This window comes from Phascolarctos cinereus, unplaced genomic scaffold (assembly GCF_003287225.1).
Source record: "Phascolarctos cinereus isolate Bilbo 61053 unplaced genomic scaffold, phaCin_HiC Scaffold_9;HRSCAF=440, whole genome shotgun sequence".
In the NCBI taxonomy this organism is placed as follows: domain Eukaryota; kingdom Metazoa; phylum Chordata; class Mammalia; order Diprotodontia; family Phascolarctidae; genus Phascolarctos; species Phascolarctos cinereus.
Window position 1 is genome coordinate 9,714,951 of NW_027556402.1, and position 14,397 is coordinate 9,729,347.

The 14,397-nt window shown below is 44.4% G+C and overlaps 2 protein-coding genes across 3 annotated transcripts in view; one reads left to right on the plus strand and one right to left on the minus strand.

Moving 5' to 3' along the window:
• The window catches only part of FGF2 (fibroblast growth factor 2), a 70,748-nt gene extending 57,000 nt beyond the window's left edge, over nucleotides 1–13,748 (plus strand). Inside the window, exon 3 of the mRNA XM_021008271.2 lies at nucleotides 5,958–13,748. Within this exon, the coding sequence (XP_020863930.1) occupies nucleotides 5,958–6,143 (186 nt within the window). The 3' untranslated portion in view covers nucleotides 6,144–13,748. The remainder of the gene's footprint in view (nucleotides 1–5,957) is intronic.
• The window catches only part of NUDT6 (nudix hydrolase 6), a 44,540-nt gene continuing 36,368 nt past the window's right edge, over nucleotides 6,226–14,397 (minus strand). For both annotated transcript variants that reach the window (XM_021008264.2, XM_078148717.1), the window contains 2 exons: nucleotides 12,935–12,989; nucleotides 6,226–6,971 (listed from right to left, as the gene is read on the minus strand). In XM_021008264.2, the coding sequence (XP_020863923.1) occupies nucleotides 6,574–6,971; nucleotides 12,935–12,989 (453 nt within the window). In that variant the 3' untranslated portion in view covers nucleotides 6,226–6,573. The remainder of the gene's footprint in view (nucleotides 6,972–12,934; nucleotides 12,990–14,397) is intronic.

A 14,397-nucleotide genomic window follows, 5' to 3' on the forward strand; every position in this document is an offset into this window, starting at 1 on the left:
TCCTCAACCTGCCATATTGTGGGTAGAGCAGTTGAGCTGGAGTCAGGAAGACCCACTTGTAATTCCACTTTGGGAACTTATTGTGACCCCGAGAACATCACTAGACTTTGCTGAGACTTGAGCAGCTCCCTAAGACGTGCCTATTAAGGCCCGATGGCTGGGATTGGTGTTGGTAGACAGTATTCCTCAACATTATGACATGTGAATTATTTCCACTGAGTCTGAACAAAGTCCCAGAAACCTCACTTCAGATTTATGTCAGAATGTAGGTTATGAAGTTAGAGGACCAGGGTTCGAATCCCAGCCCTGATACTTATTAGCTGAGTGAGGAGGAGTAAGCTGCTTAGCCTCTCTGAGCCCCAGGCAACTCTCGGATTGAGCCTTAAACTGAGCACCAGGAAGGCCTGGGTTTGACTGCCCCCTCAGACTCATATTAGCAGGGTGGCCCTGGGCAAGACTCCTAACTTCTCTGGGCCACAGTTTCTTTAAATAACCTCTAAGTTTCTTTCCAGCCCCATATCTACATTCCTGTGCCATCACAAGCAGGTTGCTGCTATCTATGTTGGTAGAGAGAGTTTCCACACTGAACACACAGTCCTTGACATACTGATGCATCATTCAGCCAAACATCCTGCCCAGGTGTCATCATCAGACTCCAAAAAAGGGGACTGATAAATACATTTTAAATGTCTTTTTGCCCCTCCCTCTCTCGTTGCCTGTTTCTGATGCAACAACAGACATGTGGAAAGTCACTGAGCAATTCCCCCAGGCTGGAATGCTTTCCCTTCCCCCACCTCCTTCTTGGCTTCCTTCAACTACCAAATAAATCCCACCTTCTACAGGGAGCCTTTCCCAATCTTCCTTAATTCTAGAGCCGTCCCTCCATGGATTTTCTCTCTTCTCTTCTCTCTCCTCTCTCTCTCTCTTCTTTCTTTTCTCTTCTCTCTCTCTCTCTCTCTCTCTCTCTCTCTCTCTCTCTCTCTCTCTCTCTCTCTCTCTCTCTCTCTCTCTCTCCCTCCCTCCCTCCCTCCGTCTCTGTCTCTGTCTCTGTCTCTCTCTCTCTCTCAGTTGGGAATTTTAATAGGCTGCATCTCCTTTGAGGAAAGCAGATACCAGGTGTTCGACTCCTTTCTTCCCCCTCCAGCTTCCCTCTTTCAGGGGCCATCCTAGCTCCCTTGCCAAGTTTATTCCACTCTCTTACAATGCAGGGCTCCCTGGCTGGCCTGCACCCACGGCAGGCAGCAGTCTGGCCTCTCTCAGACTTGTCTGTGTCGAGCCGGGTCAGTCCTCGGATGAAAAGCCCTCGCTCCCCTGGAAACCCAAGGGAAATGGCAGGGGTAGTTGTGGATGAGAAACACTTGTGATTCAGGCCGACATGTAGTTCTGGCCCTGGGGTTGCCCGCAGCAGCAGTGGCAGCTTTGAGGGAGAACCCAAGGTTCTTTTGTTGTTGGTTGACTAGGACCCTCACAAAACCCCTGGAAAAACCGGCCAGCCTTGAAATGACGGCATCCCGCCGGAGGCTTCATTCTTCCCACTTGTGCTTGCTGCCATGGCATCTCCTTTCAGGTGCCTGTGATTATGAAATGGTGTTGTTCAGATGGCACCTGGTAAAGCTTGCTTTCCAAAAGGAAGGGTACTCTAGGTTCATGAGGCAGTATGGTGCAGTGGAAAGGGCTGACCGAGGTGTCACGACCTGGGTCCTCCATCACTGGCCTCCATTGATGGCCATTACGGCCCCTTCCAGACTTAGAACTATGATTCTATGATCCCTTTTTTGTCAAAGTAATACTTAAGAGTTTTTTTAAAAGTATAAATCAGGGTAATGCCACATGAGAGACATGTATGTACATGTGGGAATTTTCAAGCTGGCCTTGACTTTCCCTGGTACCTTCATGGTATTGTGGACCAGCAGTAGGAAAGCTTTCAGGCAAAGGGATGACTTTTCATGGCTTGAAAAAGTTCCTTCAGGGACTCTCTCAGTCTCTCCACAGTCAGAAAATTCGTGGAAACGTTAGTCATGATAATACTTATTTCCTAAGGCCTCTATTTGGCATCTTGAATGCACATGAAACGTCTTTTCTTCCTCCATAGTGGAGTTAGTGCCATGCCAGGAGCACAGATATTAGGATTTAGAATTTCTCAAATGTGTTCACCCAAAGAGTGGTTTTCTGTTCTAGCATGGGTATGGGGAAGCTGTTGACCTTTTCTTTTCATTTTAAATCGAGTTACTTTTCTGATGCCACCTCCCCCATGTCTCTTGCATCTGTCCTCTTCTCTCCTGTCACATCACGACCACCCTAATCTGCACCTAACAGTGATAACCCTGGTTCCCCACTGCCCAGAAGTCATGTATGCTACGTTTGACCCCGCCGTCCCCCAGGAGTCTCTGGTACCCATTAGAGGGACTTAGGGGGTATATAGTCTTTGCCATTGGCTCAAGCCTCTGTCAATTATATTCCCTTAATTTCAGAGGGTTTCCTGCACTCTGGTTCTATGAAACCACTTAACAATCAGATGAGCTTTTACAAAATAAAGTTTACTTCAAAGCACACTCAGTATAAACAAAACAGGCCCCCCATTCAACATGTCAGGGCATAAACCCCCTTTACACAACCTCAGTCTTTGGGATGGCTAATGTTCTATACAGCATGATCCCATCAGGTTCCACATCTGAAGCACTCCCCTCACTCCCAGCTTTGATCCCACAAAGCCTTCTCAGGACTTTTCTTCTGGGCTGGCAACAGCATGTGGCCTGGAATCTTGCCTCCAAGGTTGCCATGGCTTAAGCTTTCAGGCCCAGGGACCCTACCATCTGGCCCAGAACTGAGGAGGACAAACAAAGCAGGCTAAAACCCCGAATCCAATTCTTAAGGCCATGGGGTGTAAGGGGAGAAGGGGAGAGGTGATCCTTGTCCCGACTCAGCTTTGTTCGTGAAGCCCATGGTAAGAATGAATAGGATCTTCCCCCTTCTGGATGCAGAGACAGACAGACGGACACACACACACACACACACACACACACACACACACAACAGATAGAGAGATACAGATAGAGACAGAGACTGCCCCAGCTTGGTAGTTTTAGACACAGCCTGTTCTGGCTCCACAGTCAGTGGAAAAGGCTGCTCCCCTCCATGGCGTAGGGAAACTGTGACATATCTTCTCCTAGAAACAGGTCTCTGCCATCTTCCACATGGACGCTGCCATCTTGGGTGATCTGGACATGCCCCACGCCCACGTTACACACAGAGTCATAGCCTTAGGGCTGGAATTTAGACCCTGGTCACTTCTCATTTGACCTATTAGAAGAACTTCCAAATTGAACTTCTACCTGCAGCCTCTCTTCTTTGATCCCCCCTCCATACAGTTGCCAAATTAATTTCCCTTCCTAGGATCTCGCCTGATCACCTCTACTCCAAGATCTCCGATCAACACCTTGATAATGAGCAAATACTTATTCAGATTAGCAGGCGCTGTGCACTCGGTTTTACCTCTAGGAGAAAACATCATGTCCTCAGCCTGGTATTCAAAACCCTCGACAGCCTGGCTCCCACCCACCTTTCTGTTGTTGCCTTGTTTCAGCTGTGTCCAACTCTTCATGACCCAGTTTTGGGTTCTCTTGGCAGACACAAAACAGCTCGGCTCCCACTTACCTTTCCATTTCAGTATTCACACACTCGCTTCTACTCAAATTCACCTTCTGCTGTGCTTAGTCATGTCCAGTTCTCCTATCCTCATCTGGGGTTTTCTTGGTAAAGATACTGGAGTGGTTTGCCATGTCTTTCTCCAGCTCATTTTACAGGTGAGGAAACTGAGGCAAATAAGATTAAGTCACTTGCCCAGGGATACCCAACTAGTAAGGATCTAAGATTGGATTTGAACTCAGGTCCTCCTGACTATAGGGCTGGCGCTTTATCTGCTATGCCACCTAGCTGCTAGTATTAACACCTACCTGCTAATACTAGCCCCATTTTACAGATGAAGAAACTGAGGCAGACAGCCCTTAAGTGACCTGCTCAGGTCACAGAACCTGCTTAGGTCCCAGATTTGAATTCAGGTCTTCTGGTACTTTATCCAGTGAGCCACCTGGCTGTCTCTAGCTTAAGATGTAGCAAAGTACCACAATTTCGGAAAAGAACAGAGCTCTCTAATTAAATACCTCATCACTAAATGGCATGTGAGATCAAAGTCTTACGGTGCCTCAGTGTCTTGGCTGTAAAATAGGGTGTTTAAACTAGATTAAGTTCTAAGGTCCTTTGTGGCTCTGAATCTACGATAACTAATTCTCAATCATCATTCACATTCACACAGTTCTGTGAGGTTGTCAGACTTCTTTCAATGCAACAACCACATGAAGCAGGCACGGCAAAGATGACTACTCCACTGTCTCAGACATTATGTGACTTGTCCATAGTCTCGTGGACAGTAAGGGGCAAATTTGAACCTGGGTCTTCTGACTCCACATTCCTGGCTGTTTCCATGCATCAGAGTGATACTAACAAAGATAAAATGAAGAAGTAAGCTTTTGACACTCAGGACTTCTGAGTTATTTAATTCAGAAAGAAGTCTGCTGTCCTCCAGGGCTTGTCCCCCAAAGAGTTCTTTATTGAGTATGGCCACCTGCCCTGGGGAGGTGGGCCCATGGTCTATTATTGCAGACTGGTATCTGTGAACAAGGGATGTTCTTCTGAGGCCTGAGCCCTGTGGAGCAGAGTTCTGGCTTTTGAGTCAGACTGCCTAGGTTCTCATGCTAGCTCAGTTCCTGACCAGCTTGTGTGACTCTGGGCAAGTCACTCTCTTTGCCTCAGTTTCCCCATGCATAGAATGAGGTGGTTGAACTAGAAATCCCTTCTGATGCTACATACTTAACTGCAGGAGGAAGGAGGGACCCAACACATTTCCCATTAGTAGTATAGTCTGTACAAATTTAGATAAGTCATTTTAATATAAAATTTGCTGTATGGTAAATAATAATAATAATAATAATAATAATAATAATAATTATTATTATTATTATTACCATGGTAACAATAGCTTAGCATCTTTATAAGATTTTAAGGCTTGCAAAATGCATATGTGTTATCTCATTTGATTGAACCCTCCTAGCAACCTTCTAAGGTAGGTGCTATTATATTTTATTATCCCCATTTTACACAAGAGGAAACTGAGGCAGACAGAGGTTAAGAGACTTCCACAGGGTCACACAGCTAGGAAGTGTATGAGGCCAGATTTGAACTCAGATTTTCCAGACTCAAGACCCAGAGCTCTATCTACTGAACCACCTAGCTTCCTAGCAGTTACTCAATTGCTTCTATTCTGCATTGGTGGAGGGAGGGAAGCTTCCATGCTGGGAATTCTCTCCTTTCTAAATCTCTTTTGTCACCCCAAAGGTCACATTTGGCAGGACAAAAAGCATTATTTTCCTAGAGCTGAATGGCTTCACCCCTGAGGGTACCAGAAAGCAACTCGTTCTTCCTCCCACGTTCCCCATTGTCTATGGCTGAGTGACGGGAAATTCTTTTATTAGAAGCACACAGTACTAGGAGTCAGAAGATGGATTTTCTCCTCAGAAGAAACATCTGCTGTCTCCTTTAAAGAATACCATGCTTGTTGGCCAACCTCTTAGAAACAAACAATGCTGACCCCCTGTAGGCACTCAGAATTAGGGAAGAAGAGGAAGAGGAGAAGGGGTGGCACACACAGCCGTATGAGAAAGGCTGGCATTGTCTTCAGCAAATACCTAGGCTTGAATATGGCTCCAGTGTTTCCCCAGCTGTGTGACATGGGCCTTCCCTCTGTAGACCTCAGTTTCCTCATCTAGGAAATGGAGGTAAGAATGCTTTCCCCCCATACCTCCTAGGATAGAAGAAAGAGTGACACTCTGTAAACCCCCACAGTATCCAGAAATGTGAGTTATTAATAACACTAATAATAGGGATCATTTTATTTTTTTCAGAAATGTGTGACCGAAGAGTGTTTCTTCTTTGAACGTCTGGAGTCTAACAACTACAATACTTATCGCTCGAGGAAATATTCCAATTGGTACGTGGCACTGAAACGCACAGGGCAGTACAAGCTTGGCTCTAAGACTGGACCGGGGCAGAAAGCCATCCTTTTCCTTCCCATGTCTGCTAAGAGCTGATTGGCACGGGGCCCTCGGTTTCTTCTTCCATTCCAAAAGGAGGCAGAAGACGGAAAAAAGAAGACACAAGCTTGTTTACCCATTTGGGATGACTTTGGCCAAACCGTAAGCTTTTATTTACCAGGGGTGAGTTAAATCATCGTGTCAATATGGGACGCTAGCAATACAACAAGCTTGGAGATTGCTTAAGTGACTGATGTGTCCATTGTGACACGTGGCGAGCCTCCCTGGGAAGGAAGCACTCCTCTTTTCTTGATTCTGGCTCCCTTTGTAAAAGAAACTTCTAAAGATATGCACATTTTAAAACACATTTATCCTGAAAGAAATAATGTAGAAAAAACAGGTCTAGTGATCACTCCTCCTAAGTCTACTATTCATTCATTTGCCCCAGAAACTCTTTTTAAATTATTAAAGGCTGTAAATGTGAATTTTAATCCATTCTAGCTATATTTTCATAGAGCTCTGGCAACTCCCTGTGATAGAGTTTATAGAACAGGCCCACGTAGACAGAGGGGAGTTCTTGCATGGCGATGTCAACCTTCTCAAACCCTTCCCTGTGCCCGTAAAGCAGCAAATTCGCAACTTTGTGGGTGATGGGAGTTGTGTCATCTGTTTGCGCGAGGTCTGTGAGATTCATCCACTCACACTTCAGGCACTCGTGCGGACAGAAGCTAATGTGGAAGGAAAGCGGCCTCAGCCGGCAGATGATGTACATATCCGACTTCCCGAATGCATTGGGGGCCCCATGTTGTTGCCTGATACTCAGGAGGGATTTGAATTCCGACTTGATGCCAGTCTCTTCCAAAACCTCTCGAATAGCTGTGTCTCCTGGGGAAAAGGGAAGAATGTGCAACAGATCACACTGGTGGGGACACATCCTTGTGCAACGTGGTCCTTTAAGGGACCGCAATCTGCTGCCCCCTCAAAGGCCACATTCCAATGCCAACCAATGAAGTCCTCACATGCCCTTGGCCAAGAAGGAAGACTTTGGGGACACCCTGAAAAGGATGAGGCCTACAAATGACTTTCTTTTTTAAAAAATTTAATATTTCATTTTCCCCCCAATTACATGTACAATTTTCAACATTCATTTTTAAAACAGTTCCAAATTCTCTCCTTCCCTCCCCACCTCCCTCATTTAGGAGGCAAACAATTTGATATAGGTTATATGTGTGTATATGCAAAACCTATTTCCATATTAGTCATGTTAAAAAAAAAAGAGAGATAAAAATAAAAACCCAAGAAAAATAAAGAAAGTAAAAAAGTCTGCTTCAATCTGCATTCAGATTACATTGGTTCTTTCTCTGGGGATGGACAGCATTTTTCATCATAAGTCCTTCAGAGTTGTCTTGGATTTATAAATGACTTTCTACAATGGATTGTATAACTGGGATCCTTTTCTGAACTGGCTGATCTAGGGAATCGCCAGAGGAGTCAACCTCTGCAAATCTGGAACGACAGAGTGGGAACCTGGCTACTTATTTTAGTGGACAAAAGTGCCCAACGCCCATCCAAGCTTGGGTCATCTGCACCATGAGGGAAAAAGATACAATTTGTCCAGCCTTCATGAATGGATTTGGGTCCTCATGGAATCTTAAAGCTGGAGAGGAACTTGGAGGCATTGTTTTGCCCCACTATTTGACAGATAAGGAAACTGAGGCCGCAGGGAGGAAGGAATTTGTCTGAGGTTACGTATGTGAGCCAGGGCTAGCTCCTGGTTCAGTGCTGTTTCTCCACTACAAAATGCTGCTGTTTAACTGTTGAGTGATTGTTCTCTCCTGGGGTCTGTTCTGACCTGTGGGGAATGTCTCCTTGCTGGGTAGGCAAGCTCACGTTCTTTCTGTCTTTGGTTAATGGCAGCTCCTGCCTCCTCGCACCATGTACCCATCTTTGCCCAGGCCCAAGATCCCAAGGAACCCAAATGGACTCGACGAAGACTAAAACACTCCATTTACTACTTATCTTACTGTTCCGATTTCTTTCTAGGTAACAGCGTAAGTAATGAGCACTTTTTAAGTACAACATTGTTTTTTTTCTAACGTCCTTTCTTGAATAATTGAAGGTAGATATGGTGGACTTCATTGTTAGACTCCCAGATTTGAGCTAGAAGGAATTCCAGAGCTGGTCTGGTCCAACCCTAGACAGTCAGCGACTTGCCCAAAGTCGGGCGGGTATATAACATCAGGGCCTGAATGGGATTACTTCACTCCTGGGGCATAAATTCCTCCTTGGTCTGCACGTCCAGTCCAGTAGTGACCTCTTCTAAGCAAACATTCTTGGGGTGGGTTTGCCCCTGTGGTCTCTACTTCTCTTCGGTGACCACTCAAGGACCCTGGACACTACTTCCCAGCACTAATCAATCCTGTTACTTGGATGCCATCATAGGACCCTAAGAGCTAGTGTTAGGAAGGTCCTCGGAGGTTTGCTGCTCTTGGGCCTCCTTTTATGGCTGAGGACAAAGGGGACAGAGAAGGGAAATGAACATGACAGCTAGCATGTGGCAGAACCCCCTTCTCTTTCTTTGATTCCCATTGGCTGTAGGCATCTGGTTTCCTTTAAAATACTTTTTCAATTGCTTCCACTGTTGCTGGCTGTCAAGCAATAAGGTTATTGGAAAGCAGGCATGGAAGGGAGTGGAAGAAAATGTCTCACTTCCCAGCATCTCCCTGTGGGCTCTTCCTGGAAACTGTCTTTCCATCTCCCTGCCTTCCTTATTACTTGGTCTCCTGTTTCAGCAATGTTGGCAGAGGGGAAATTTAAGGGACTTAAGAGGTTACAGGATTTGGTCCCCACTTGTTAAATGGACCTGTAAGTTCCACTACATTAACTGCTATAATTGAGAGTTAACTGTAGGCCAGACATACTTAGAAATTACATTCTTAAAAATAAGGGGAAAACCCCCCCCGAATATAATTTGGAAAACTCAATTCATTTTTTAAGGAGCAAAGTGGCTGAGTTTTCTTTCCTTATCATTCGAGGCCATGACACTCATTTTGATCTGGCTTCTCTTTATCTATATCTGTGGAGATAGATTACTACTTAAGCTACTCTTGACATTTTTTTAAGCAAAGCTATTTGTAAAAGCATTTTAAAGGTACAAAATCCATTGCCATAATTGTTTCTTACTACTCTTACCCAGAGAGACTGGCATTGAATTTATAGCCTTGGCCCTTGTATAACTGGAGGATGAGAACTCCTGGGTCCAGGGCAATGGGGACCTTGCACGTCTAAACCACCAAAATTCCAGATGATCAAGAGTCAGTTCTTTAACCAAAATGATAATGTTTAGTCTATAAAATCGACTGGGAAAATGAGAACAAGCAGGTGTTTGGGTGTCCAGCATGCATGGCTAGTGCACAAGTATGGAACTCATTTGGGATAACACGAGGACATCATGCCTTCCAATGGGAGAAAACTTCTCCCACAACAGGACAGATTTCAGTTTTGCTTCAAAGTAAATTCCTTGATTTTCTTGTTCTGCTATTGTTTGTATTACTTTAAAGTACTGTAAATTAACCAGAAAGAACATTTTAGGAGTCTGAAGAACAAACGGAAAGCTGTCTTCTGTCATTATTATTATGTTGTTGTTATTTTGCATATATATATTTTGCATATATAAGGTGTATGCCTTCTATAGGACGATGCTGAAATAATGATGTCTGTTGTCATTTGTGTTTTGTGATATGTATTTAACAATGATCGGGAAAGGGCTTGGCAGAATATGTGTTTGCCCTGTTTCATGTGCACTGACATTCTCTGTCTGATCTGTCCTGGAGGCTGCCTCGTAATCTTGCCTGCTGTTTGTCCTTCATTCTCCAAGAGGACCATGACATCAGGGAGGTGATGCTGTGACATGCAAGTGAAAGGGATTTAAGCAAGGGAGGGCTGTACAAAGTCACCAACCTCACTTTCTCCTCTGGGGCCTTCTGGGTTCCAGATATGGTCCTAGAGACCTCTGAGACCACAAAATCCTTAGGGTTACTCTCTTGGCATTTCTTGTCCTTAACTCATCAGAGTTCCACTTGATTTCCAGTTATTACTATATTCCAACACAATGTATAGAGATAGGGGCTAGACCTGTAATTTTGTAGATAGAGGGGATTCCCTCTACCAGTCAACAAAGGTCTTTGTAATTTTGTCTTAGAGTGCTGTTGCCTAGAGCCTTGGGAGGGAAGTGTTAGGGGCAGGATTTGAACCCAACTCTTTCTGGTTCCAAGGTCAGACCATGTTTCCTCTTTTATGTTTTGTCACATAGCATCCTTGGAGGCCCAAGGGAATGGGGCATTCTGTGGCAACACATTTTCCAGGTCCCCTGAAATTTCTCCTTTTAAGTGCCAGAAACTTTTTTCTAACTGAAATATTCCTAAAATATGTTTTGCTTTCTTAAAGGGGGTAGCTGCCTAGGTTAAACCACCTCCCTCACCTATTTTGGATGCTCAGCGTCAACTTCTTTGCCATCGGTGATGGTCTTAGGAGTTAATGAGGGCTGTGTGCTCTGCTCTTGAGACTCTCCTCCCATGGCTCTCCTTATGAGTTCTTGTTGCTGTGCAGGAGCTGCTGCCTGACTTCACAGGCCCGAGGGTGGACTCTCTCACTTACAAAGCCACACGCATTGGCTTTAGGAGAACTTTGTGTCTCTCAGACAGCTTTCTTTTCCTTCACTCTAGACTAGGGGTTCTTAAGCTGAAGTCCATGGACCTATCTGTAGATAGATTTCAGGGGTCCGATAACTTGGAAGGGAAAAATTCCATTTTTTATGTCAATGTAACTGGTTTCCTCTGTCATTCTATGCATTTTATTTTATGCAGTATTCAGAGAAGGGACCCAAAGGTGTCCCCAGATTACCTAAGGGGTCCCCAGCACAAACAAGGTTATGGACCCCTGCTCTAGGAACTTGAGACCTACAGATGCCTAATCTTTGGGTTAAGTGGGGGAGTTGTTGGGCATAATGATCCGTGTGTGGCCAGCTCTTAGTTATCTGGGCTAATGGGAAGACGCAGGGTATTGAAGATGCAGAAATCACTGGCTGCTTGTCTTACTTTTGTACTTCTCTTTGGGTAATGGCGAATCATCTTCTAGGCATTCATAATACTCCAGATAAAACCACGTGCCTGCTCTATCTAGATAGGAGAAGCTTGAAAGCTCTTCACAGCTCCGTTGAATTCAAAGGATCATAGACGAGAGATGGAAGAGACCAACCCCCTCATTTTGCAGATGAGGAAACTGAGGGACAAAGTGACTTTCCCACAGTCACACAGGTGACATGCCATACAGAGGCAGAACACGGAGGATGCATTCTAGGCCTCCTTTCTAGAGCTCTGTACCAGTTCACTCTGAATGACCCAAAGGAACGGTCCCGAGCAGAGGGGATCTCTTGGCCTGCCTTGTTCATTACTTTCCTAGGGTTGACTTGGGGCCAACTAAGAGTGTTGGTAGCAGAATCCTCCCTGAGCCTGCTGCAGGCCAGATATCCCTTTTATATTAACAAAGGATTTTAAGAACCTGAAAACCCAAATTGCTCCTTGTAAACCCTCCTGCTTGCAGGTCATTGAGAGCTGGTCATGGTAATAGATTAAGGATGAGTCTATCTGGGTGACACGTTGGTATTGGAGGAGTGATGAAGAAAGAAGTTTTTCAAATGAAATCAGTTTTAGGAACTTGTATAAATTGAGGTTGGAATGTTTAGTCTTGAGGGAAATAATACCAAATGGATCCCTCCAATTTTCCACCAACGTATTCTAACTAGGATTTTAGCTCCAGGCCTGACACCACCAAGTGGCCCTGGTCTTGGTGACTGATCATCTCTGAGTAGCCATCTTTTTTTTTTTTTTTGGCTAGACAATGGGGTTAAGTGACTTGCCCAGGGTCACACAGCTAGTGAGTGTTATGTGTCTGGGGCCAGATTTGAACTCAGGTCCTCCTGACTCCAAGGCTGGAGCTCTATCACCTAACTGCCCCTCTGAGCAGCCATCTTTCTTCAGGAGTCCACCGTCCACTGCTCTAGAGGTTACTGGCATCAGGCATGTTTTACCTGATGCCTGGCACACAACGGGAGCTGAGTTAGACCAATTTCCCCATCTCTGACTTCTGAGGGAAGGGTTGTATTCTCTCGTAGGTAGGTCTGCATGCCTATCTAAATGCCAGATTACATATGCCTATCTAGACTTTACTGATGGCTGTGCCTCTATTTCCTGACCATCTCTCAAGTTCCTCAGGATTCTTTTATGGGCCACTTTCGGTTGGGTGGATCTGAACCATACTAGGTGAAAAAATATGAATAAATAAATAAATATGCTCCAAATGGACCATGGATTAGGCAAACTGATTAAGTTTAATATCCTAGGATTTTGGATTTAGAACAGGAAGGAGTCTTAGGGGTCATTGAATCTAAGCCTCCCATTTTGCAGATGAGGAAACTGAGGCACCCAGAGAAGTTAAGTGATTTGCTCTGGGTCCATACATCTAGTTAGCATCTGAAATTGAAACCCAGGTCCTTTTGACTCCAAGTCCAGGGCCTTATTCACTAAGCCACACAGCCTCAGCTCTGAGGACAGGGACTGTTATGATTTTGCTTTTGTATTTCTGGAGAATTCGGCAGAGCTTGGCACACTGTGGGAAATTAATCGATGGTTATTGGATTCAACAGAATTTGCCCTTTCTTTTACATCTAACCCAGAGCTAACTTCTCCATCATCTTTCAAATCCTATTTACTAGCTAAGCAGACTGGATGGTTACTTCTTGGATTTCCTTAGCTCATTCTAGGCCATTAAAAATAGAACAAGACACATACCAATATCCTCTCCAGGCTCTGACAAACCTCCTGGAAACTTCCATGCATTTTTCATCTGAATTTGTAAACCATAAAACAAAACAAAACAGAAAAATCAATATACCGTGTCTTTCCTGAAACCAACAGACAAAAAATAAAATAAAATTCAAACCCAACACCCATTGGTTAAGATACCTGGTCCTTTGCCATTTTTATATACTTAGACTTTTCAACTTTTTATTTTTTGTAAGACCTTCATTATATAGAAATAGATTTTTTTTTGAGACTGGGTCTTCCTATCTTAGTTAGGTTAGAATTGCAGTGGCCAATCCTACTCTACGACTTCAGCCCAGGCCGGTTCGCCCTTCCTTAGACAGCCTGGAGGCCCTGGACTTAGTAGAGACACCCAATTGGCTTTCACCCTTCTGTAGCTCAAAACTCCTGAGCTCAAGCAATCCACCATCCTCATTCTCCCCAGCAACAGGGATCCCAGCCTGTTTTTGTTAATGTGATAAAAATTCTGGTATGACTCAAACCGTGGAGGGAAACATCTACTGAATGTTTGCAATGATAGCTTTGTATATATATAATTAAGTTTGCTGCTAGTTGACTAGTTAAAGAAACAAGGAAATCTTGAGGCTGCTATAATTAAGTAGTTTGTATAATGTTATATGTAATCACCAATGTATGCGACTTTTAAATGTCCCCTTACTCTATCATATATTCACTAAAAGATGCTGATGATACGATGATTACTGTCCTATGCCTTAAGTAACTTTATATAAAAGTGTATTTGCTTTTTGCGGGTGACACAAATAAAACATTTATTATTTTATGTTTGTCACACAGACTGTCATTTCTTTCTTGCTTTTTGGGGGGTAGGGATGAGGAAAGGGGGACAAAGGGGGGGAGGAGGAGGAGGAGGAGTGAGGAGTGAGGAAGATCAGGAGGGTGCAGAAAACAGTGGCTGGAGTATTAAGTCTAGAGTCAGAAGACCCTGATTTGAATTCTGGGTCTCTTAATTACTGAGTCAGCAGTGTGCTAGCCAAGGCACTGGAAGAGGCAAAGCGAACAGACCTGGGGATTCTGTATTCTGCCCTCCTCCAGCCCTATGTGGGGTTCTGTGCTTAGCCCTGGGTACCAAGGTTTAAGAAGGACGTGGTTCTGAAGGACTCATGGTGAAAAATGTTATCCATCTCCAGACAAAGAACTGACGGAATTTGAATACAGATCGAAGCATAATTTTTAAACTTTTTTTTTTTGGTCTGTGTTTTCTTTTGCAACATGGCTGATGTGGAAACATGTTTTGTAGGACTTCACACATGTCATCTATATCAAATGGCTTGCCCTCTATCATCCTCACCCTCTCATTCATCTTAGGTCTCTCCCTGTCTATTGGCGACTTCCCTACTGCCTACAAACGTGCCTCTGTTTCTTCCATCCTCACAAAAACCCTCACATGACCCATCCATCCCCCATAGCTA